This window comes from Lithobates pipiens, unplaced genomic scaffold (genome assembly GCF_037356315.1).
Source record: "Lithobates pipiens isolate NorthernLeopardFrog02 unplaced genomic scaffold, aLitPip1_a1.2 Scaffold_28, whole genome shotgun sequence".
NCBI lineage: Eukaryota > Metazoa > Chordata > Amphibia > Anura > Ranidae > Lithobates > Lithobates pipiens.
In genome coordinates this window covers 31,982,995-32,008,191 of record NW_027507789.1, presented here as the reverse complement: position 1 = coordinate 32,008,191, position 25,197 = coordinate 31,982,995, and the positions used below count along the sequence as shown (strand labels likewise).

At 44.6% G+C, this 25,197-nt stretch overlaps 1 protein-coding gene across 1 annotated transcript in view; it reads right to left on the bottom strand.

Annotated features, from left to right (window-relative positions):
• Positions 1 to 1,487: 1,487 nt before the first annotated feature.
• Positions 1,488 to 25,197, bottom strand: part of LOC143935286 (uncharacterized) — a 42,592-nt gene continuing 18,882 nt past the window's right edge. Inside the window, exons 4-8 of the mRNA XM_077459034.1 lie at positions 22,153 to 22,290; positions 19,191 to 19,331; positions 17,691 to 17,739; positions 4,130 to 4,190; positions 1,488 to 4,053 (exon numbers count right to left, since the gene is read on the bottom strand). Coding sequence (XP_077315160.1) covers positions 1,757 to 4,053; positions 4,130 to 4,190; positions 17,691 to 17,739; positions 19,191 to 19,331; positions 22,153 to 22,290 — 2,686 coding nt within the window. The 3' untranslated portion in view covers positions 1,488 to 1,756. The remainder of the gene's footprint in view (positions 4,054 to 4,129; positions 4,191 to 17,690; positions 17,740 to 19,190; positions 19,332 to 22,152; positions 22,291 to 25,197) is intronic.

Here is a 25,197-nt window from a genome sequence, read left to right as displayed (position 1 = left end):
GATGTAAGGAAGGCAGTATTTTAAGGGGAGATTGATGTAAGAGGGGACATTGATATAAAGGGGGAACTGATGTAAGGAGGCACTCTGATGTAAAAGATGCACTGCAGTAAGGGGGGACACTGATGTAAGACAGAACACTGATGCAAGGAAGGCGATATTTTAAGGGCAGGGTAATGTAAGGCGGGGCATTGATATAAAGGGGGACACTGATGAAAGGTTGGACTTTGATGTTAAAGTGATTCTGATGATAGGAGGGGCTCTGATGTTAGGGGAATTCTATAGCAAGGGGGACACTTATGTAAGGGAGACACTGATGTAAGGGAGGGGGCATTGATGTAAGGAGGACACTGATGTAAAGGGGGCATTGATGTAAGGAGGGCATTGATGTAAGGGGGACACTGATGTAAGGGGGACACTGATGTAAGGAAGCAGTGATGTAAGGGGGGCAATGATGTAAGGGGGCATTGATGTAAGGGGGGACACCAATGTAAGGGGCTATTGATGTAAGGGAGACACTGATGTAAGGGGGCATTGATTTAACGGGACACTGATGTAAAGGAGGCATTGATGTAAGGGGGACACTGATGTAAGGGGGCATGGATGTAGAGGGGGGCATCGATGTAAGGAGGACACTGATGTAAAGGGGCATTGATGTAACGGGACACTGATGTAAAGGAGGCATTGATGTAAGGGGGGCACTGATGTAAGGGGGCATTGATGTAGAGGGGGGCATCAATGTAAGGAGGACACTGATGTAAAGGGGCATTGATGTAATGGGACACTGATGTAAAGGAGGCATTGATGTAAGGGGGGCACTGATGTAAGGGGGCATTGATGTAGAGGGGGGCATCAATGTAAGGAGGACACTGATGTAAAGGGGGCATTGATATAAGGGGGACACTGATGTAAGGGGGCATTGATGTAAGGGGGACACTGATGTAAGGGGGGCATTGATGTAAGGAGGACACTGATGTAAAGGGGGCAATGATAAAGGGGGGATTTATGTAAGGGGCACACTGATGTAAGGGTGGTATTGATGTAAGGGGGGCACTGATGTAAGGGGGACACTGATGTAAGGGGGCATTCATGTAAGGGGGACACTGATGTAAGGGGGGCATTGATGAAAGAGGGACACTGATACAAGGGGGTCTTGATGTAATATAACAATTTTGTAAAAAAAGAATTATTATTATATATTATAAAATGGAAAATAAATAATAAAAATAAAAAATTACAGACACCGTCCTCTTTTTTTTGGGGGGGGGGGGGGGGGGGTTTGGGTTTGAGTCTTTGCCCCCCGAGTGACAGAATGTCTAGTTTCGCCACCAGCAGCCTCCATATTTTTTAATTAAAGTTTTATTTAAGAAGCAGGTGAGTGGCTGAGACCAGCAGCCAAATGTGAATGTAACCTTGTGCTTGAAGAAGTATGTTGTGTTCTTGTGTATGTCTTCATACTCACATTGATTATCAAAAAAAAGTTAAAAAAACTTATTCACAGAACAGTTTATTTTTAATTAACAAACACTGCATTATAATATAGTTTTTGACAATCAGAAGAACAATTGTTTAAAAGTAATTTATACAATGTGCAGGAATGCATGGCATTAATATTGATTATTTGCATTAAAATGTTCCATTCAAACATGCTTTTCTGAAAATTTATCAAATATGATTGGTTTTAGGATTGAACTTTCTATGTTTTTTGTTTTTTTTAATCAACCAAATGGCTAGTAGAATTGTGTTCTGCACCCTAGAATTACCATTTCACTTTCTTGGACCAGCCTTTACTCTCTTGTACAGGAATGCTTTCACTCCAAGTAAAAGTTTTACCATTCATGCCTGACATTGGCTTCCCTACTGACCCCATTCCAGATCCCCATCCACTGTCTGTTTGGGAAAACTCCTGGCCTCCAAAGCCTGAATAATATCCACCAAAGCTGCCACCTTCTCCAGTTTCTTGTAGTCCTCCAAATCCATTGAAGGTTCCTACATTGTTGCTAGCTCCAAATTCATAATCATTTAATGTAATGCCATCACCACCAAAGCCTCCAGCAAAGCTCCATTGTCCACCTGCACCTCCTTCAAATCCACCAGAGCCTCCCTGGACCCAGTACTCAGATCCGCCTCCTTTGCCATTTACACTTCCTGCTATTTCTCCTCCAGTTCCTCCAAATCCACCAAATCGATTAACATTTCCTTCACCTATACTGCCTCCAAATTGATATTCATCAGCAAAAATAGCATTACCATTAGTGCTCCAACTACCATCTGCACCTCCTATTTCAAATTCACCTGAGCCCCCCTGGCTCCAAATCCCAAATCCTCCTACACCGCCTGCTTTTTCTCCACCATATCTTATTTCTCCTGATATGCTACCTTCTCCAGCTCCTCTAAATCCATCTCTTCCATTGCCACCAAAGCCTCCACCAAAGCTCCATTGTCCACCTGCACCTCCTTCAAATCCACCAGAGCCTCCCTGGACCCAATACTCAGATCCGCCTCCTTTGCCATTTACACTTCCTGCTATTTCTCCTCCAGTTCCTCCAAATCCACCAAATTGATTAACATTTCCTTCATCTATACTGCCTCCAAATTGATATTCATCAGCAAAAATAAGATTACCATTAGTGCTCCAACTGCCACCTGCACCTCCTATTTCAAATTCACCAGAGCCCCCCTGGCCCCAGATCCCAAATCCTCCTTCTACACCGCCTGCTTTTTCTCCACCATATCTTATTTCTCCTGATATGCTACCTTCTCCAGTTCCTCTAAATTTACCTTTTCCATTGAAGGTTCCCCCAGCTTTGTTGTCTCCAAATTCATATTCCTCATATGAATTTCTATTGCCATCAATGTTCCAACCTCCGTTTCTACCTCCCTGGCCCCAAAACCCAAATCCGCCATCTACATCTTCTGATTGTTCTCTACCATATCTTATTTCTTCTGATGAGCTACTTCCTCTAGTTCCTTTAAATCTACCCCATCTCTTGGCTCCAGATTCGTTTTCCTCATATGAATTACTGTTGCTATCTGTGTTCCAGCTTTCTAACCAGCTGTCAGGCACGCTTAAAACATCATCCATTAAATCAGATATAGTTTCAGTTATACCGGATGCTACATCATTTAACATTCCGCCTAGTACATCATCTATTAGGCCCATAGGCATTTCTAACATATCCCCTATATCAGATAAAATATCAAATGAGAGAGCATCTGTTAGAGCATCTGTTATGCCATCCAGTAAGTTATCAGTGATACCTGAAACTGTATCTGATAATCCATCTAATACATCAGTTAACATATCTAATTGGAGACCCTCTGTTATGCTGTCTAAAACATCTACTACATCTGTTAACATATCTAATTGGAGAACATCTGTTAGACCATCTAAAACATCTACTACATCTGTTAACATATCTAATTGGAGAACATCAGTTAACATATCCAATGGGAGAGCATCTGTTAGACCACCTAATAATTCCATAGGACCGTCTAAAAGACCTCCTGCTAAATCAGTTAAAATATTCAATGGGAGAGCATCTGTTAGACCACCTAATAAATCCATAGGAACGTCTAAAAGACCTCCTGCTAAATCAGTTATCATATCCAATGGGAGACCATCTGTTAGACTACCTAATAATTCCATAGGCATTTCTAAAAGACCTCCTGCTAAATCAGTTAACATATTCAATGGGAGACCATCTGTTAGACTACCTAATAATTCCATAGGCATTTCTAAAAGACCTCCTGCTAAATCAGTTAACATATTTAATGGGAGACCATCTGTTAGACCACCTATTAATTCCATAGGCATTTCTAAAAGACCTCCTGCTAAATCAGTTAACATATTCAATGGGAGACCATCTGTTAGACCACCTAATAATCCCATAGGCATTTCTAAAAGACCTCCTGCTAAATCAGTTAACATATCCACAGGCAGAATATCTGTTATGCTACTTGCTAAATCAGTTATCGCATTTAATGGGACCAAATCGGTTAGGCCACCTAATAAGCCTCCTTCACCCCCAAGTAAGCCATCCACAGGAATCAGACCTGTAAATAAATGGAGAAGGTAGTAAATCACATTATCGCAAATTACTTTGACTATTTAAGGAAAAAAAAAACTTACCACCTGCCAAGCCAACAGCTGCATTTACAAGTCCAAGGGCGACGTCAAACACGGGGCACACCTGTTTTATTAGCAAAAAGGAACATGTGGGTCAGCCCCCACAAAGGAAATGATTGCATTATGCTATTATATATTTAGATAATATGGAGTGCTATGCTAAAAGAAACACAAATTTGATTGTGTGCCTAGCCTGCTGTTTGGGTTGCTGAATCCTTAATGACTTCTAGCCATTCATTTATGCATTTAAAGGAAATGACCTAAAAACTTGCAATCTGCACCAAACATTTACATAATGATTGCATACACTGATTACTTTAGGCAGGCATAGATTCGCCCCTGATTCGGCCCTGAAATGGGGAATAGGGATGCACAGGGCTCCTGTGCTATCCGCAGGTGGTTCCAATGTGGCTAAGTTCACCTTTGTTGACTTAATTAGCACACACCCTCAGCTGGTCAACTCCTTCCTGTGTCATTACCTAAAGTCTGTTCAGAAAGTAAGGCAGAAGTAATCGAGCACTGTTTTGAAACAGCCATAAAGACAGTGAGGTAAGCGCGCATAGAATAAATAGAAAGTGGTTTTATTTTAGCAAAAGAAGCTCTCAGAGAAATTGTGCAGCCGATGCTCATTCCCGCGCAGTAAGTGCTCATTCCCATTCAGCAGCTGCTAATTCCCGTTCAGCAAGTGCTAATTCTAATGCGCATGTGCAGAGTCACAGCCCAAGATGAGCAAGGCCTGGAATCTGCATGCACATTGGTGCATACGTGCGAGCACGTGCAAGTAGATGTTAGCGTGCATACGCATCCATAGATTCCCAGCAGCCTATTTAAATTGAGAGTTATTCATGTCTGCTGACCTTGTTCCTGACCCGGCTATGTCTGACAACTCTCTTGGATCACCCATGCCTGCTATATCTGCTTCTTACTTATGTTACTGACCCTGGCTTGGATTTATGACTACGGCTCCGCCTCCTGATTTGGTAGCCCACCTCCAGCACGATACTAACTTCTACCTGTCCCTGACCTTGCAACTGATCCTGATTTTGCACCTGTCTGCCTGACTCCTGCTGAAAAGGACTTGTGACCAGACTCCATGCCACCACTGGGAGGGCTCCTGTGTCTTCAAGTTACAGCTCACTCCTACAGATGCCAGGCACCTGTACTTTTCCACTGCCCTAGCAGTCCCTGTCTCCACTACCAAGGGTGCATGGGCAGGAATTGTGCAAGAGGCCACCCTCATCATCTCGGGCTTCACAGTTAATTACATGACAGAAGCACATTAATCCTATATTGGTACGTAGGGGAGCTGGAATTTAGAAAAAAAAAAAAAGGTGAACAAAGGTGAACTTTAAACTGTAAGGTCATCCTATTTCCTGCCTGAGCTCCATGCTGATATAAGATGCACCTGTATTATCAAAGTGCTATCGGGATGGTATAAAAAAAGCTAAACATATTTTGGGGAATCAATTTTTAAAGCTTCAATATTTCAATGGCCAGCAGGCTTAAGAAAATCCCAATTTTAATTACTAACATTTCACTTGCAACAAACAAATAATTCCTAAAGCCTAGTGGTGTTTGGTGAGGTCTGGTAGTTCCATCAGTCAGGCCTGTTTGCTGCTAACCTAATGCTCCGTAAACACACGACCCCTTTTCCCATCGGAATAAACTCCATAGGTTTATCCGACAGAGTTCTGCTAAAACTGTCTTGCCCACACATGATCACACCAAAGTCCGACGGTCTAGAATGCGGTGACGTACAACACGTACAATGGGACTAGAAAAAGGAAGTTCAATAGCCAGTAGCCATAAGCTGCCGTCTCATACTTGCTTCAGAGCATGCGTAATTTTTGGTCCGTCGAAACAGCATACAGACGAGCGGTTTTCCCGAAAAGAATTGATAGATTGAAAACATGTTCTATTTCTAGGTCTGACAGAATTTTCTGAAAAAAAAGTCAGATGAGGCCCACACATGATCGGAATATCTGATGAAAAGATTCCGTCTGACTTTTTCTGCCGGAAAGTCTGACCGTGTGTACGCAGCATAAGAGTTTGGATGTCCCTGTCTACCTTTGCTTTTGGTTGCTTTTTATTTTCTATTCTGTAAAATAAATGATAAATCTAACAGACAGATCTCAGAAAGAAGTGGAAAACAAAATCAGAGATCTCGCCAATAGAGTGCCCATGAATAGTGATGGCCGAACGGTTCGCCCGGCGGTCGTTTCGCGGCGAATTTCCGACTTTCGCCGTCCGCGGGTTCGAACGCCTTTTTCCGTCGTTCGCCCCGGCGGACTTACGTGTTTAATGTATACAAGAACTTTAACCTTTCGTGACACGTTTATCATGTGTTACAGGACAACCAATTGAGACATGACAGCTCATGGACACTTGGACATTCCCCCTAACCTATAAATACACCCGATCCGGTGGCCATTTTACATTCTTTCTTCTGTCACTGTAGGGAAAGGATCCTGTGTGGAGTAGGGACAGAGAAAACGCTAGCTATTTGGTACACAAAAGTTCTTTTCAGGACTGGTATAGGTGTTAGGTCAGCAGCCTGAGTTTCTTTTGTCAGTTTAGATAAAGGGACAGAGCGCTGTATGCTGCTATTTTAGGGACAGCTCAGCCAGATTAGTCTTTCTTCATCATCATCATCATCATCATCATTAGCTGTTACTATCAGGTCCACAAAAGAGCTGTTCCAGCTAATCGTTCCAGCCTACTCTTTTTTGCCAATTTGTATAGGGACAGGCAGGAAGCAGTGTGTCAGGCAGTGAGGATAATTTTAAAGACTTGCTGTTACTATTAGTTCCACAAAGGTTCTTTTCAGGACTGGTATCAGTGGTACGGTAATAGGCTTGTACACGTATAATATTCTTTCTTCCAAATATAGAAAGAATATTATACTTGACTGCTGCCCTTCTGCTGCAGTCTGCTAATCATTCACAACTCACTTGTTCCACAAAGCTCTTTATCAGGACTGGTAACTTGGTCTGTCTAGGGTGCTACGGTACATAGGCTTGGGTGCGGTACAGTCTGCTGTTCTGTAAGGACCGCTATCGGTCCACAATACATAGGGTTGCCGTGCACTACTGCTGACCGCTGCCCTATACTGCAGCAGTCCTTCAGCGGTATAGGGACTGACGCACAGTCTGCTAAACACTAATACACAACCTGCTTGGTCCACAAAAGTTCTTATAAGGACTGGTAACTTGGTATAGGGTGCTACGGTACATAGGCCTGAGTGCAGTACAGTCTGCTGTTCTGTAAGGACCGCTATCGGTCCACAATACATAGGGTTGCCGTGCACTACTGCTGACCGCTGCCCTATACTGCAGCAGTCCTTCATTGGTATAGGGACTGACGTACAGTCTGCTAATCACTAACACACAACCTGCTTGGTCCACAAAAGTTCTTATAAGGACTGGTAACTTGGTATAGGGTGCTACGGTACATAGGCCTGAGTGCAGTACAGTCTGCTGTTCTGTAAGGACCGCTATCGGTCCACAATACATAGGGTTGCCGTGCACTACTGCTGACCGCTGCCCTATACTGCAGCAGTCCTTCATTGGTATAGGGACTGACGTACAGTCTGCTAATCACTAACACACAACCTGCTTGGTCCACAAAAGTTCTTATAAGGACTGGTAACTTGGTATAGGGTGCTACGGTACATAGGCCTGAGTGCGTTACAGTCTGCTGTTCTGTAAGGACCGCTATCGGTCCACAATACATAGGGTTGCCGTGCACTACTGCTGACCGCTGCCCTATACTGCAGCAGTCCTTCAGCGGTATAGGGACTGACGCACAGTCTGCTAAACACTAACACACAACCTGCTTGGTCCACAAAAGTTTTTATAAGGACTGGTAACTTGGTATAGGGTGCTACGGTACATAGGCCTGAGTGCAGTACAGTCTGCTGTTCTGTAAGGACCGCTATCGGTCCACAATACATAGGGTTGCCGTGCACTACTGCTGACCGCTGCCCTATACTGCAGCAGTCCTTCATTGGTATAGGGACTGACGTACAGTCTGCTAATCACTAACACACAACCTGCTTGGTCCACAAAAGTTCTTATAAGGACTGGTAACTTGGTATAGGGTGCTACGGTACATAGGCCTGAGTGCGTTACAGTCTGCTGTTCTGTAAGGACCGCTATCGGTCCACAATACATAGGGTTGCCGTGCACTACTGCTGACCGCTGCCCTATACTGCAGCAGTCCTTCATTGGTATAGGGACTGACGTACAGTCTGCTAATCACTAACACACAACCTGCTTGTTCCACAAAAGTTCTTATAAGGACTGGTAACTTGGTATAGGGTGCTACGGTACATAGGCTTGAGTGCGGTACAGTCTGCTGTTCTGTAAGGACCGCTATCGGTCCACAATAGATAGGGTTGACGTGCACCACTGCTGACCGCTGCCCTATACTGCAGCAGTCCTTCAGCGGTATAGGGACTGACGTACAGTCTGCTAAACACTAATACACAACCTGCTTGGTCCACAAAAGTTCTTATAAGGACTGGTAACTTGGTATAGGGTGCTACGGTACATAGGCTTGAGTGCGGTACAGTCTGCTGTTCTGTAAGGACCGCTATCGGTCCACAATAGATAGGGTTGACGTGCACCACTGCTGACCGCTGCCCTATACTGCAGCAGTCCTTCAGCGGTATAGGGACTGACGTACAGTCTGCTAAACACTAATACACAACCTGCTTGGTCCACAAAAGTTCTTATAAGGACTGGTAACTTGGTATAGGGTGCTACGGTACATAGGCTTGAGTGCGGTACAGTCTGCTGTTCTGTAAGGACCGCTATCGGTCCACAATAGATAGGGTTGACGTGCACCACTGCTGACCGCTGCCCTATACTGCAGCAGTCCTTCAGCGGTATAGGGACTGACGTACAGTCTGCTAAACACTAATACACAACCTGCTTGGTCCACAAAAGTTCTTATAAGGACTGGTAACTTGGTATAGGGTGCTACGGTACATAGGCTTGAGTGCGGTACAGTCTGCTGTTCTGTAAGGACCGCTATCGGTCCACAATAGATAGGGTTGACGTGCACCACTGCTGACCGCTCACCTATACTGCAGCAGTCCTTCAGCGGTATAGGGACTGACGTACAGTCTGCTAATCACTAACACACAACCTGCTTGTTCCACAAAAGTTCTTATAAGGACTGGTAACTTGGTATAGGGTGCTACGGTACATAGGCTTGAGTGCGGTACAGTCTGCTGTTCTGTAAGGACCGCTATCGGTCCACAATAGATAGGGTTGACGTGCACCACTGCTGACCGCTGCCCTATACTGCAGCAGTCCTTCAGCGGTATAGGGACTGACGTACAGTCTGCTAAACACTAATACACAACCTGCTTGGTCCACAAAAGTTCTTATAAGGACTGGTAACTTGGTATAGGGTGCTACGGTACATAGGCTTGAGTGCGGTACAGTCTGCTGTTCTGTAAGGACCGCTATCGGTCCACAATAGATAGGGTTGACGTGCACCACTGCTGACCGCTGCCCTATACTGCAGCAGTCCTTCAGCGGTATAGGGACTGACGTACAGTCTGCTAAACACTAATACACAACCTGCTTGGTCCACAAAAGTTCTTATAAGGACTGGTAACTTGGTATAGGGTGCTACGGTACATAGGCTTGAGTGCGGTACAGTCTGCTGTTCTGTAAGGACCGCTATCGGTCCACAATAGATAGGGTTGACGTGCACCACTGCTGACCGCTCACCTATACTGCAGCAGTCCTTCAGCGGTATAGGGACTAAGAGTTTTGTCACAGGGTCATTTAAAAAATGACATGCAGAGGAAGAGGCAGGCCCTTCCGCAGGGGTGGTAGGGGTAGGGCAGGAGCAACAGGCTTGAGCCAAAGTGGGAAGTTGCAGAAGGTGCGTTCAATTACTTTAAAGGATGCACCAGACTTGGTTGAGTGGCTCGCTCAGCCTTACTCTTCTGCACCCTCCTCATCCTCTCGATCTGCACCCTCTTCTTCACTCTCTGCTATGTGCACCCCCAAAGACACTACCACCAACAACACGACCACCACCACCACCACCACATACCTTCCGCTTGAGTCACTGGAATTATTTTCCGATCCATATCAAGAGGACATTTCTGATGCGCAGCCACTCTTGGTATTGGATCAGGAAGAGGAGGTAGCAACAAGCGCTACTCAGCAGTCTGACGCCAGTACCCAGATCAGCCCAAGGAGGAGGTTGGTCCCCGGTGTTGCTGCCTACTCTACTTATAGCGGTGGGGAAGGTGACGTTGATGATGACGTGTCTAGTGATGTCACGTGGGTGCCCACAAGAGAGGAAGAGGAGGGGAGTTCAGAGGGAGATATGGACCAGCAGATAGGGAGGAGAAGCAGCAATGACTTACATTGCACAGCAGGGACAAAGCAGACTGCAAATGTATCAGGAGCGAGTCATCGACCATGTACGGTCACATCTGGCGCTCCCAGGACACCGGCACATGGCTCCGCAGTGTGGGCTTTTTTTAACGTGTCCGCTGCTGACAATAGCGTTGCCATCTGCAATCTTTGCAGTCAACGCGTTAGTCGCGGTAAGCCCAATACTCACCTAGGGACGACCGCCTTAAGAAGGCACATGAGCAGCCATCACCGAGCCCAGTGGGAGCAACGGAACACACAAAGCCACACTGCAGGCTCTCACCGTCCAGCCTCGTCTTCTACTTCTCCTTCTCCTCTCTCCTCACAATTGTCCTCCACTCCACCTTCCATCACGCCAAGCTCACATTTTTCTGCAAAAAGGCAGGCTTCCGTGGGCCTAATGTTTGAGCGTAAAAAAATGATGACGCCGGATAACCCTCTTGCCCAACGGTTGGCGGCTGGCTTGTCAGAACTCATAGCCCGCCAACTACTGCCATATAAACTGGTGGACTCGGAGGCCTTTCGCAAATTTGTGGCCATTGGAACACCACAATGGAAGGTCCCAGGAAGGAAGTATTTCTCAGAGAAGGGCATCCCAGAGCTATATGGCCATGTTCAGCGGCAAGTGAATGTATCTCTGGCACACAGTGTCGGTGCCAAGATACATCTGACCACAGACACGTGGTCTAGCAAACACGGGCAGGGAAGGTATATCAGTTTTACTGCCCACTGGGTGAACCTTCTGACGGCCGTCAAGCATGTAACCCGTGGCACCCGTGTAGATTTGGTTTTACCGCCACGGATTGCATGCAGGCCTGACTCTTCTTCTCCTCCTCCTACTCCATCCTCCTCCCTCTCCTCCTCAGCTGCCTCCTCCTTTTCCGCTGCTAGCGTCTCTTCCACTGCACCGCCCAAGCTCCCCAGAACCTATTCCACATGCCAGGTGAGACGTTGCCATGCCGTGCTGCGTCTGTTGTGCCTGGAAGCAAAGAGCCACACTGGCCCGGCACTCCTTTCAGCTTTGCGTTCACAGGCAGATGAGTGGCTAACACCGCTCAATTTGACAGTTGGTAAAGTGGTGTGTGACAACGGTGCCAATCTGCTTAGCGCATTGAAACAGGGCAAAATCACGCACGTGCCGTGCATGGCACACGTCTTAAACTTGGTCGTGCAGCGATTCCTTGTCAAATACCCTGGGGTCCAGGACATCTTGCGGCAGGCAAGGAAAATCTCGGCCCATTTCAGAAGATCTTACACGGCCATGGCTCGCCTTGCTGACATTCAGCGGCGACACCATCTGCCGGTCAGACGTCTTATTTGCGATTGCCCGACGCGATGGAACTCAACCTTCTATATGCTTGATAGGCTGCTCCAGCAGAAACGTGCAGTTAACGTCTACCTGTATGAACTCTGCGAAAGAAACGGTTCTGGGGAGCTGGGTTTTTTTTCACCGCGCCAGTGGCTGCTCATGCGCGACACATGCAGACTTCTGCGGCCATTTGAGGAGATCACCAAACTGGTCAGTCGCAGCCATGGCGCCATCAGTGACATGGTACCTTATGCCTTCTTTCTGGAGCGTGCATTGCGTCGTGTCATTGATCAGGCTGTGGAGGAGCAGGAGCGGGAAGATGAGGAAGTCGCAATGCTGGATGAATTCCCAGGGGGGGCTACTCTATCTGAGACAAGTCAACAACAGGAGTCTGATGAGGAGTCAGAGGAGGATGGTGCCGGGGCGGATGAGCAGGAGCAAGAAGAGCATGCTTTAAACCTTTCTGGGATCCCTGTTGTGCGAGGATGGGGAGAGGAGAATGAAGAGGACGACATTATCCTGGATGATGAGCAGGAGCCAGGCCACCACACCGCTTCCACTTTAGTGCAAATGGGGGCCTTCATGCTCCAGTGTTTTAATAGGGACCCCCGTATAAAAAGCATGAGGGTCAAGGACCAGTACTGGGTGGCAACGTACTTAGACCCCCGGTACAAACACAAAATGGCGGAAATGTTACCGCCGTCGCAGAGGGCTGTCAGAATGCAGCACTTCCAGGCCTTGCTTCGAGAAATGCTGCATTCTGCTTTTGCGTGCGCTGGCAGAGGAGCAATTCCCACTCCCAGAGAAGGATTTGCGGGTACCAATCCAACAGCGCCTGCAAGAAGAGGCCGGTTTGAAGATGTGTTGGTGACTTCGGATATGAGGTCATTCTTTCAGCCGACCCATCGACAGGTGTCATCCGGATCCAGCATCAGGGAACGCCTAGACCGTCAGGTGTCCGACTACATTGGGTTAACGGCCGATGTGGACGCTCTGAGGAGTGATGAACCCCTAGACTACTGGGTGGGCAGGCTTGACCTCTGGCCAGAGCTTGCCCAATTTGCAATCGAACTGTTGGCTTGCCCCTCATCCAGTGTCCTGTCCGAAAGGACGTTCAGCGCAGCAGGGGGGATTGTGACCGATAAGCGTACTCGCCTAGCTCACCACAGTGTTAACTACCTCACATTTCTAAAAATGAATGAGGCATGGATCTCGGAGGAATTCAACACATGTGATCAGTAGACCATGTATATGTCTATAAACAATTTTTGGAATCAAGCACACAGACCTTCTTAATTCATTTGGCTCACTTCCCTGACCCAAAAAAGCACACCGTACTATATGCCCCTACCCTCCTCTTTGAAGAGGTTGAGCGGTGTCATATTTCTACTGGGGCTGCTTATTATGAGGGGTTCCCACCATCCCTGTGCTGTGCTGACTTCCTCCTGGGTGTTCTTATTATGAGGGGCTCCCACCATCCCTGTGCTGTGCTGACTTCCTCCTGGGGGTTCTTATTATGAGGGGATCACACCATCCCTGTGCTGTGCTGACTTCCTCCTGGGGCTGCTTACGGTGCTGCTGTCAGCGCTGTATGTCACGGAGCTGCTGTCAGCGCTGTATGTCACGGAGCTGCTGTCAGCGCTGTATGTCACGGAGCTGCTGTCAGCGCTGTATGTCACGGAGCTGCTGTCAGCGCTGTATGTCACGGAGCTGCTGTCAGCGCTGTATGTCACGGAGCTGCTGTCAGCGCTGTATGTCACGGAGCTGCTGTCAGCGCTGTATGTCACGGAGCTGCTGTCAGCGCTGTATGTCACGGAGCTGCTGTCAGCGCTGTATGTCACGGAGCTGCTGTCAGCGCTGTATGTCACGGTGCTGCTGTCAGCGCTGTATGTCACGGAGCTGCTGTCAGCGCTGTATGTCACGGAGCTGCTGTCAGTGCTGTATGTCACGGAGCTGCTGTCAGCGCTGTATGTCACGGAGCTGCTGTCAGCGCTGTATGTCACGGAGCTGCTGTCAGCGCTGTATGTCACGGTGCTGCTGTCAGCGCTGTATGTCACGGAGCTGCTGTCAGCGCTGTATGTCACGGAGCTGCTGTCAGCGCTGTATGTCACGGAGCTGCTGTCAGCGCTGTATGTCACGGAGCTGCTGTCAGCGCTGTATGTCACGGAGCTGCTGTCAGCGCTGTATGTCACGGTGCTGATGTCAGTGCTCTGTATTACGGTGCTGCTGTCAGTGCTCTGTATCTCCTGCACCCTCTTGTTTGCCTACCCTGGTCCCTGACCTTCCCTCTCCTCCATTGCCTTCATTAGCTCCATAGTCCTGAATTGTCAGAACAATTTCCCAAATAAAAAAAAAATGCTTGTAGTTATCGATCCCAAATTCACCTCATACATGTATTATGCTATTGTCCAGGTGGTGGGACTACGTGCTACCCCCTAATAATTACCCCGTGGCCGCAAATTCGACCTAAAGGTTTGCGAAATTCGCCTCCCATTGAAGTCAATGGAGCCCGCGGCGAACGGTCGTTTTCGCGAACGTTTGTGTCCGTTCGCGTTTCGCGTTCGCGAAACGTCCCGTCGGAAGTTCGTCCATCACTACCCATGAATCTTAAGAAACTGTCAGTTGATTTAGCTCTACAGCATCTAGCTCTACTTTCTTAGACAGGCTGACCTTTGACTAGGGATGAGGGAAACTGAGAATTTTTGTTTCATTAGGATTTAAGTGAATGTTGAGACATTATGGTGAAATGCAATTGGATGGGGAAGTCAAAACTATTTTTTTTTTTTTTTTTTGAGGGTGCAATGGGACCTGAACAGGTGTTATTTAATACAATGAATGGGGTTCATTGTAATATCTGGCTGCTTCTTGTCCAGATATTGTCATGGCTACTTCTTTCCTTTGGTACCTTGATATTACCACAATAGGCTCTTTATTTTCTGTGTATTGTATCAGTTGTCTGTTTGTTGGCTAAGTATTGTGATCTCTGCCCATTTGCTGCCCTGTATAGTCAAGATTGTCTGCTTGTTACCCACATATTGCATTGATTAACTGTTGGCTGGGTGTTCAGCCACTTTTTTTCCTAGTATATTATAACGGTTGTCATTTCTTGCATACATATTCACATATTGTAGTCACTGCCCATTTCTTGCCAACGTATTACTATAATTGCCTCTTTCTTGTCCACATTGTGAACCTGATTTACTAAAGAAATAGAGAATGTTCAGTTTTCAAAGTGACTTTTCAATTATCGTAGTCAATGAACTTAAAATAATGTAAAAAAAAAAAGTCAACTTTGTAAAGAATACCCAAACATGAGCAAGGACAGTAATAATAATTTTTTATAAGTTCACCTGATTCACTAAACAATTCCCTCAGCAAAGAGAAAATTCACTTAGCTCAGTAAATTAAGTTTTGTTTTAATAATTTAGTTTTTCACATAATAGGATGTTGGGTGAATTATCACAATGTTTCACTTTAGAGAAAAAGAGAACATTCAAAACTGAACATGACCTACTCTTTTAGTAAATCAAGGCCAGAATAACTGTTTTTGTTGCCTGTGCAGCTCATTGTAGCAAGAAACATTTACAGTCGCCTCTATCATTTTTTTTTAACTGTCAGTGGTTTTTTTAAAAAAAAATAGGGGTTTTAGTTCCACTTTAACAGACCAAAAGGGAGCCAGTAAGAAAAGTTAATTGCTAGGGTTTAATACGCTTTAAAGTGGAACTATAGAAAAAAACATTATTTTTATTTTTTGCCTTGAATAGAGTAAGGGAGGGTTATTACCACTGTTGGTTTATTTTTTGCCATCTGTACCCATTAGAGTTGCCACCTCATGCCTTTAAACCTGAACACATATGAATTCCGCAGGTTCTGAGGCTAGTTTAATGCAGATAAGGGACCAACTGAGTTTAATCACCACCCTAATTAGCCACAGAACCTGTGTAATCAACCACAGGGCACCTTCACCCCTGTCCTGCCCAAGCCATTTTTCAGCTTTCAATGTTGTCACACTTTGAATGACAATTGCGCGGTCATACTACACTGTACCCAAACAAATTTTTTATCATTTTCTTCACACGAATAGAGCTTTCTTTTGGTGGTATTTATTTAACTGCTGGGTTTTTTATTTTTTTGCAAATAAAAATACCAAACATTTTGAAAAAAAAATGTTTTTCACTTTTTTTCTGTCAGTAAATTTTGTAACTAAGTAATTTTTCGCCTTCACTGATGTGCGCTGATGAGGCAGCACTGATAGGCTGAACTGGTGGGCATTGATGAGGTAGCACTTATGGGCACTGATGAGGCGACACTTACTGGCACTGATTAGGTGGCACTGATGAGGAGGCACTAATATGCCGCACTTATGGGCACTGACAGGTGGCACTGATATGTGGCATTGATGGGCACTGATAGGTGGCACTGATGGGCACTGATAGGCAACACTGATGGGCACTGTTAGACGGCACTGGTGGACACTGTTAGGCAGCACTGGTGGGCACTAATAGGTGGCATTAGTGGGCACTAATAGGTGGCACTGGTGGGCACTGATAGGCAGCACAGATAGGCAATACTGATGGACACTGATGGGCATTGATGAGTGGCACTGATGGGCAACACTGATGGGCATTGATTGACTGCAGTGATGGGCATTGATGGGTAGCACTGATAGGCGGCATTGATTGCCAGCATTGACTGGCTTCGCTAATGGGCACTGATTGGTGACACTTTTGGGCAGTGGTGGGCACTGATCGTTGGCATTGGTGGGCACTGTTTTTTTACACTTTTTTTTACTATTGTAAATCATCAGTGATCATCAGTGCCCTGATTACATTCCTAAATGTTCCCCTGTGAAGAGATGCCACTGATCGGCTCTCCTGGCCACACACTCTGTCAGTGTGAGGTGAGGAGCGCCGATTACTGGCATTTCCTTGTTTACATGTGACCGGCTGTGATTGGACACAGCCAATCACATGTTTAAAGAGCCGAGGACTCGGATCTTTTCACAGATCGGGGTCGCGGCGTGTCCTAGCAACATGGCGCAGACAAAATCGCTGCATTGAGCGCCCCCGCAGGCACATATGACATATCACAGTGGCCCAGAACAAGAGCTGCACCACTCCGCTGTCATATGACGGTGGGCGGGCGGCAAGCAGTTAATATGTGTTTGGTTTTAAACTGATGAGGTGGCAACTCTAGTACCCATTGGGGAGATTTACCTTCACTGCTTGTTCCATAGCCAAACAAGAAGTGAGAGAAAATCCTTGCAAATTAAAGGAATCTCTTGGGGACCCCCCAGACTACCAGAACTAGTGCCCCATAGGAAGATTTTCCTTTTATTACTTTTGTAGGGACATCCCATAGTTTTAGATTTTCTTTTACTTTCACTTTCAATGCTAATGATAAACAGGACAAATAGAGAAGGTGAATCTCCTTAACGTTGGCACAGACAGCGATAAAAACTGACAGGAGTTCTAATACATCTCCACTCCACCCAAAACTAAGGAAAACATTTTGCTTTTAGTTATACTTTAAGGAATGGGGAATATGTCGGTAATGCCTAAAACTGGGCGAATCACATGTTTTTTGGTAATTTTCTATGGCAAACTGCTAGGGTGTAATGTGTCCTAAGCATTTCCCTTGAAATTATCCAGTTTTGACTGGAGCAATGATGTCCCTCAAGCTTTCAGCGGTCCCAGAGTCAACAATGCGATCAGTTCAATAGCTGGCCATTCACGCTCTGCTTTTCTTAGTATCGAAGTTTTAATCAGAGTAGGTATTTATGCATCCGTAGTTTTGTCAAAGCAAATGTGTAACACTTCAGCATAGCATTCAAAAGAATATAGATACTTACAAGGCCGGGCAGCATGCCTTTTGCCATAGGTCCTACCATGTCAAGTACCCTAGATTTAATCAGAAAAAATAAAATAAGTATATAGAGAACTGAAGCAGCTTCACAATGGCAAATAATGGTTTTCAACAATCCCCAATTAAGCGGAAAATATGCCACTAATTTATTGCCAATGTAAATGTATGATAAGGCAAAGTAGACTTGTCCCTATAGGCAGCAGTTGTATAGTTCTCAGCCTCCCACTGTTTTTCATTTATGTCTAGGGGATCAGGTAAAGCACAAGTATTTACTTGATCCTCTGTTTCTGCAGGTTTCTCCATGCGGCTAGATGGCTCCCTCCTCTTCCTTTCACTCTGGCAATCAGATGCCTCAGATGACTAAAGGCTGATCGTCAGGGTTTTCTTTCCAGGGGGAACGTGGGGGAACACAGTTCCAGCACCTCCAGGACTGCCTGTATGTTATGGCAAGGGGTGCTAGGGTGTGCCGCAGGGTATTGATGCTCACTGCTGGGGGATCTATTCAAGCTGTAGGGGATCTATTTTTTCAGGGGGTGGGTCTTATGCTGCTGGGGGGTCAGTTGTTCCTGAAGGAGATCTACTGTTGTGGGAGGGGTCTATTGTTGATGGCTGTCAGAGAGTCTATTAATGCTGGCTGTGCGGAGGTCTGTTGATGCTGCCGGAAGTCTATTGTTACTGGGGGGAGGGGGGCGGCAGATTTTGTTGTGGGTGGTACATTGTTGTTAGGGGGATCTTTTGTTGCTGGCTAAAGGGGATCTATTTTAGTGCTTTTTTTTATATCATTACCAAATTCCATACAAATTAGCACCACAAAAGGATACTTGGTTCTGTATTGTCTAAAAGGGGTGGTACTGGGAGGTGGGTAGGGGATGGAACCAAGGGACAATGCTGGGAGATGGGTAGGGGGCGGCGAAAAGGGGTGAGTCAGAAAAGGGGAGTTCCTACACCTATTTTATGAGAAAAAAAAGCCCTGCTGATCATGCATGATGGCTGAACAAAGATATAGTTGACCATAGGCGTGCGCACTAATCACCCTGTTCACATTAGCATTATTGCTCTGTGTGCCAGTGGGGTGATGAGAGATGAGAGAAGCTGCTTAAAAGAAATGTGTAGAAGCATTTCTCTCTCAATCTGAATATGCAGGTAGGGGGATTGTGTGCTGGTGGAACAGAATGTCACATGGAAGACTGTATGTATGTATATGATCTACGTATATACATTTATATATATATATGCACACACACGCACGCACATTCATGTGTTTTTGAGCTTTGTTGTGCACACCCTAATGCAATAGCCTATGCACACCAATGTTGTTGACCTTCTGGGGTGAACAATTGAATAAGGGATTATCAGCGGAGTGCTGTGGTCTCCTTATGTAAAAATGAATATATGTAATTAAAATGTACTTAGTACACGTGTATTAAACATGAAAGAAAATAGCTTACATTAAGTTTGCTTTATCTAAAGCAGGTATTTTACTTACATCAAACCCTCCACTCTCATGCCGTCGAACATTGCTTGGCAGCTATCGACATTAAGTTGAAGACCAGCACCTAGATCCTCGAAGGTGACTGTAATTTCAAAGTCAATTTCTATACGGAAAGCAACCATGTCTAAAGGACCACTAACAGAACATAAGAGAAATGTTCGGTAAGTAAACTGAATAGAAAAAAACAATGGCATTCTCTTGTATTAATGCACATATATTTTTGAATGAAAGATGCAATGTTGTTCTGAAATAATATGTACCCTACATTACACATGATTTCCATAATTTGAAGTTTAATTAAGGGCATTCAAAACATTTGTAGTACATCTCTACATGCCCCCATGTTTTATACCTTTGCTGACCTTGCAAGTACAGAAAAAATATATATTTTTTTTGTCTGAAATGCACTCTGTCCTATTTTGGGCTGGCAACACAAAGCATTTTTGTAGACTAATTGGTGTCAGCCCTGCCCAGTTTTCCTTTGCTAAACTACTAGTTCACACACCTTCTTCTCATGTCCACAACATAAGCACATATTAATCTGTAGTCCAGGATTTAAACTGTGAAGGTTAATCAGACCCCCTAAGATACCACAGAAAGCATGTAAAAGACACAGGACACCTCTAAATTTCTGATATAACAGGTATTTTTCTTGCAGTTATTGAACAGATATAACAAAACACTTTTTGATGGTGAAGTTCATCGTTAAGGTTTATTTTTACTGTAACATAAACTTTTCCTAAAGTGGACAAAGTATGGAGTGATAACTGACTCTCTAAATGTAAAACTTTGACCAGAAACAAGTATGTAAATAAGGGTTTGTGACCTTTTTCTGACTCTCCTAAACTGCATACTTGCTCCAGGTTTCCTTCATTCTATATTAATAAGCTGTCTCCATTCAAGATAGCATTTGTTCATATTGTATTTAAACTATATTGTTATTTCATGACTGCCATTCCAAAGATGTCACTATATCCTAAATTTGAGATTTTTATTTTTTTCATATGTTCAATAATACAGCTCTGAGTCCCGTTGTCAGAATACAATGTCCTAGCAAAGGGGATAAAGGAATCATATTTTTTGTTCTTTTTGCTCGTCTATGACCGCCCCATGGCCTCTTTCACATGGTTTTGCCATGGAGCAGTAAAAATAGGCGGCGCTTCTCCCATACCTCCCACCTGCAAGACAAAGGCATAGTGAGCTAGTATGCATAACATGCTAGCTCATTATGTAATACTCACTTGAGATCGAAGCCCTCGATGCGATGCCCATACACCGCTCTGGCGGCCGACATCACTCCTGTGGGTTACTACCGGGTATCGTGGCTCCAGTGCTGTGATTGGGCGGAGCCGCGATGATGTCGCTCCCGTGCATGTGCCATTGCGTATGTGCCATTGCTTCAGTGCGCATGTGCCGATGATGTCAATACAGGGGATATCTCCTAAATCGTGCAAGTTTAGGAGATATCCAGGGTAGCTACAGATAAGCCTTATTATAGGCTTACCTGTAGCAAAAAGTAGTCTGTAAGGCCACGTACACACGGGCGGATTGTCTGCTCAACTAAGTTCGGCAGACAATCCGACAGACAGTCCGTTCAAAATTAGCATGAACGGACTTGACCACACACGATGAGCAGACAGTCCGCTGAAAGCGTGCGTGATGACGTGTACAGCACGTACGACGGGACTAGAAAAACGACGTCCTATACACTGCAATGCAACCTTCGGCCGTGTAAACCCTTTCTGAGCATGCGCCATACTTAGTCCGTCCAACTTGCCTACACACGAACGGACTGTCCGCTGAAACCAAGTTTGGACGGACAAAACCAAGTTTGAACGGACTGTCTTACGGAAATTCCGTAAGACTTTGTTCGTCAGACTGTCCGCTGAAAAAGTCAGCTGAAGCCCACACACGAGCGGATTGTCCGCTGAAACACTGTTCAGCGGACTAAGTTGGGCAGACAGTCCGCCCGTGTGTACGCGGCCTAAGGGTTTACAACCACTTTAAAGCGGTAAAAAAAAAGAAAAAAAAATCTTTTCCCTGTAAATGAATGTCATATTATGCTAGTATGCATCGTATACTAGCACATTATGAAAGACTTCCCTGAAAATGCCAGACACTGCTGCTGACAGGCCTTCCATCTCCACTTGGTCTTCCTTCTGGGTCCGTGGGCTGTTTGACTTGCTGAGCCTCGATGATGTCACTCCCGTGGCACGGCTCTCTCTATGGATGGCACACCGTCCATTGAAAGTGCAGTGCACACACGCCAGTGGCGTCGCCGGCACTGCTAAGGGAAGTGTCTTTGAAACAATGCATATTTAGGAGATATTTACTGTACCTACAGGTAACCCTTATTATAGATATAATTAAAAAATAAATAATAAAGGCTTACCTGTAGGTAATAAACAAATATAAATAAGCCTTTAAAGCAGGGTATTCATGTATAGTTTTTTTTTGTTTTGTTTGTTTGTTTAAACAATGGGTTGAACAAAAAAACCTGACAAATCCCTGCATCAACACGAGTGATGTTGATGTAGGGATCTCTCCCACTGTTCTTTTGTTAACTGACTTCCTTCTCAGAATACACAAATCAGCGATTACAGCCATTGGCTGCATGCTGTGATCGAATGCTGGCTTCAGTCTACAATAAAACAACACCTGGCTTATGATTGTGGAGAATTAGTCCCATTGTAAATGGCAAAATAAAAAAAATTAAAAAAAACAGCCTGACTGCGACTTCATAGCCACACTCTGAAAAGTGATCCATTGCCGATCACTTTTTAGACCATGGACTAGTGTCAACCTAGCCTTAAGTGCTGCGAACATCTTTGATACTGACACAAACCAAAAAAGTTTACTTTGGCATAAATTTTCAGGATTCATTCATTTCTGCTGTATGATGGGTAAGCTCAAAAATAATCAATAAACTGTGCTTTCTATATATGATATCATTTACCCGCTTGCTTTTGCTGCTGCTTCACCACCTTCGGCATCACTAGCTCCAGCTGATATCCTGGTTAAAACATCAATTATGAATCCAATGCAGTCCTCCATTGGGGTAAGCTTGATAGTTGGGAAGATGATATCAATAGATCTGTGAAATATTCAGAGTGTACGTTATTATCATTCTGATATGACACTATTTTTATTAACTTCTTTTTATTTTTTGCTTGGAACAAGATTAAATACCCTGAGGCAAATAACCAAGCCATATTTTACACAATAAAAATTTCATAAACAGCAATTCTGATTCTTAATTGCTTTATGGCACACAGCAACCCGAAAAAGGTCCAGATCCAGATACATTCATACTTCATGGTCTTTGAAAATTATATTAGCATTCTCATTGCAATGAAATGTGTCTTTAGGCATAGCCTTTTTAAGTTTTGGATAGAGTGGGCGTAGGGTTAGACCCTCTGCCAGATTTTTAATACAGTCTGTGTCCCTGATGGAGAGATGCGCACTATTATTTGTACTAGACTTGAACATTGCGAATAAGAAAGAAAGTGAGGGGAGATTCAAAATGTTATGGCGTGTACACACGGTCGGAATTTCCGACAACAAATGTTCGATGGAGAAGGGATCTCACAGATCCAGGAGCACACATGCAGGCTACAATCTGTCTCTTCGGCTGGGAAGCCACAGGTGCTGGCTATTACCACTAGCAACAGACGGAAAACAAGCTCTGGACTCCCACACTCTTTAGAAGTCCACTTTCTTTTATTGGAAAATCACATCACAGCTCAACAAACACAGCAAACAAGGAACAATTGCTGATGTCAGCAATTGTTCCTCGTTCGCTGTGTTTGTTGAGCTGTGATGTGATTTTTCCAATAAAAGAAAGTGGTCTTCTGAAGAGTGCAGCAGTCCAGAGCTTGTTTTTCGTCTGTAGCAAATGTTCGATGTGAGCTTGTTGTCGGAAATTCTGACCGTGTGTAGGCTCCATTGTCCATTTGTTGTCGGACAAATGCCACGTTTGACGTTCGGAGTTATCAACAACATTTGTCCGACCGTGTTTATGCAAGACAAGTTTGAGCCAACATCCATCGGAAATAAATCCAGGATTTTGTTGTCGGAATGTCCGATCTTGTGTACGCAGTATTAGAGTTGTTCCTAGAACAAGTGGTAAGTGGAAATCTTCTAATGGAGATAGATGCCCGTTCTATGGAATTCCTTCACCTTGGCAGATTTCTTCTAATAGGCAATTGCCTTCTTAAGGCAGAAGACAATTGCATATTAGAAGAAATCTGCCAAGGTAAGGGAATTCCATAGAAGCGGAACTGATTCTACCTGGAGTGGTCAAATTTTCTACCAATTTTAAAGGATCATTGCAAGTGAATAAAGAAAAATTATTGGAATAAAAATGTGTTGCTGCATTTACTAATTAATAGAATATGTCACCAATTCAAAAGTATATAAAAAGTATATAAAAGTATTTAAAGCTAAAAAATTTTTTTTTAATAGAATAGGGTTGTACCACTGTATTTTTTCCAGTTTGTGTCTCAACAAATTTTCCTTCACTTCCTGTCCTGTAGCTTCAACTACAAATGATAGGATATATTTCTAATGAGAGAGAAATACCCTCTTAGCCCTTGTACACACGGTCGGAAAATCCGTCGGAATGTGTCCTATCGGACCGTGTTGTCGGATAATCCGACTGTGTGTGGTATTCATCGGAATGATTCCGTCGGAATATCCGTCGGATCCAATTTTCCAACATGTTGGAAATATTTTCCGACCAACTGGTTCGATCGGACATACTCCGATCATGTGTAGAGAATTTTGATCGGACCAAGTGCCACGCATGCTCAGATCAAATTCCTAAATCAAAGCTATTGGCTACTAGTCCCATCGTAACGAAATTACGCCATCACGTTCTGAATGATCGGATTTTTCGACAACTTAGTCCGACCGTGTGTATGCAACAGTTTCGGGCAAAATCCGACGGATTTGGTTGGCAGAATGTCCGACCGTGTGTACAGGGGCTAAGACAGTTGTCATGGAAATAAAGGTCCCTATTGGTATTTTGTATTTAACCCCTTTTTTTCACCAGTACATTTTTTATTTTGCAGTAACTACTGCATAATCTGTTTTTTTTTTTTTGTGAATTGAACTTTTTTTTGCTGCATGTGATAATTGATATTTATGATTCACATGCCCGTGTTATTGCATGCGGTAAACGTTAGTGAATTGACTTCATAGTCATTTCTTGTGGTAGAGTGACAATGCAAGCCATAGGCTCCCTATACAGTTATTAACTCATTATTAATACAGTAGCTAGGGAACTGTGGGATTAGAAGAGAAAGATGCAATGACAGCTCCAGACCAATGAGTCAAACATTTTTATGTGATTCATATTAGATCAATGCAAGGTAAAACAGCCAAAGTATCTTGCATCAATAGCTTTCAAAAATCCCAACCTGGAAAAAACCCATCAACCATATAATCTAGTTTTCTACAATTATTTCACTATTCTATAGCTCTAATGCTGTATATACATGTCCAGACATTCCGGCAGACTAGGTTCAAAGGGATTAGTCCATCGGACAATGCGATCATGTGTGGGCTAGTCCGATGGTTTTTCGAAAAAAAAAAAAAATTAGACGGACCTAGAAATAGAACATGATTCAAATCTATCCAACGGACTCAATTCCAATGGACTAAAATCGTGAAAACCGTTCATCTGTGTGCTAGTCCAATGGACCAAATACGACGCAAGAGAAGCTATTGGCTACTGGCTATTGAACTTTCTTGTTTAGTCCCGTTTACGTCATCACGTTCAAAACGAATGGACTTTTGAAAGGACTTAGTCCGGTCGTGTGTGGCCAAGTCCGTTAGTTCGTAAAGTCAGTCGGAACTCCGCCGAGAGTCCGTCGGGAAGACCGTCGAACCTAGTCTGCCAGAAAATCCGGTCGTGTGTACGCGGCATAAGTCTCCCGTTCGTATTACTCTTAACTTAAGCACTAAGGAAGAGGCAATGCCTAGACCCCCGAAATGCATT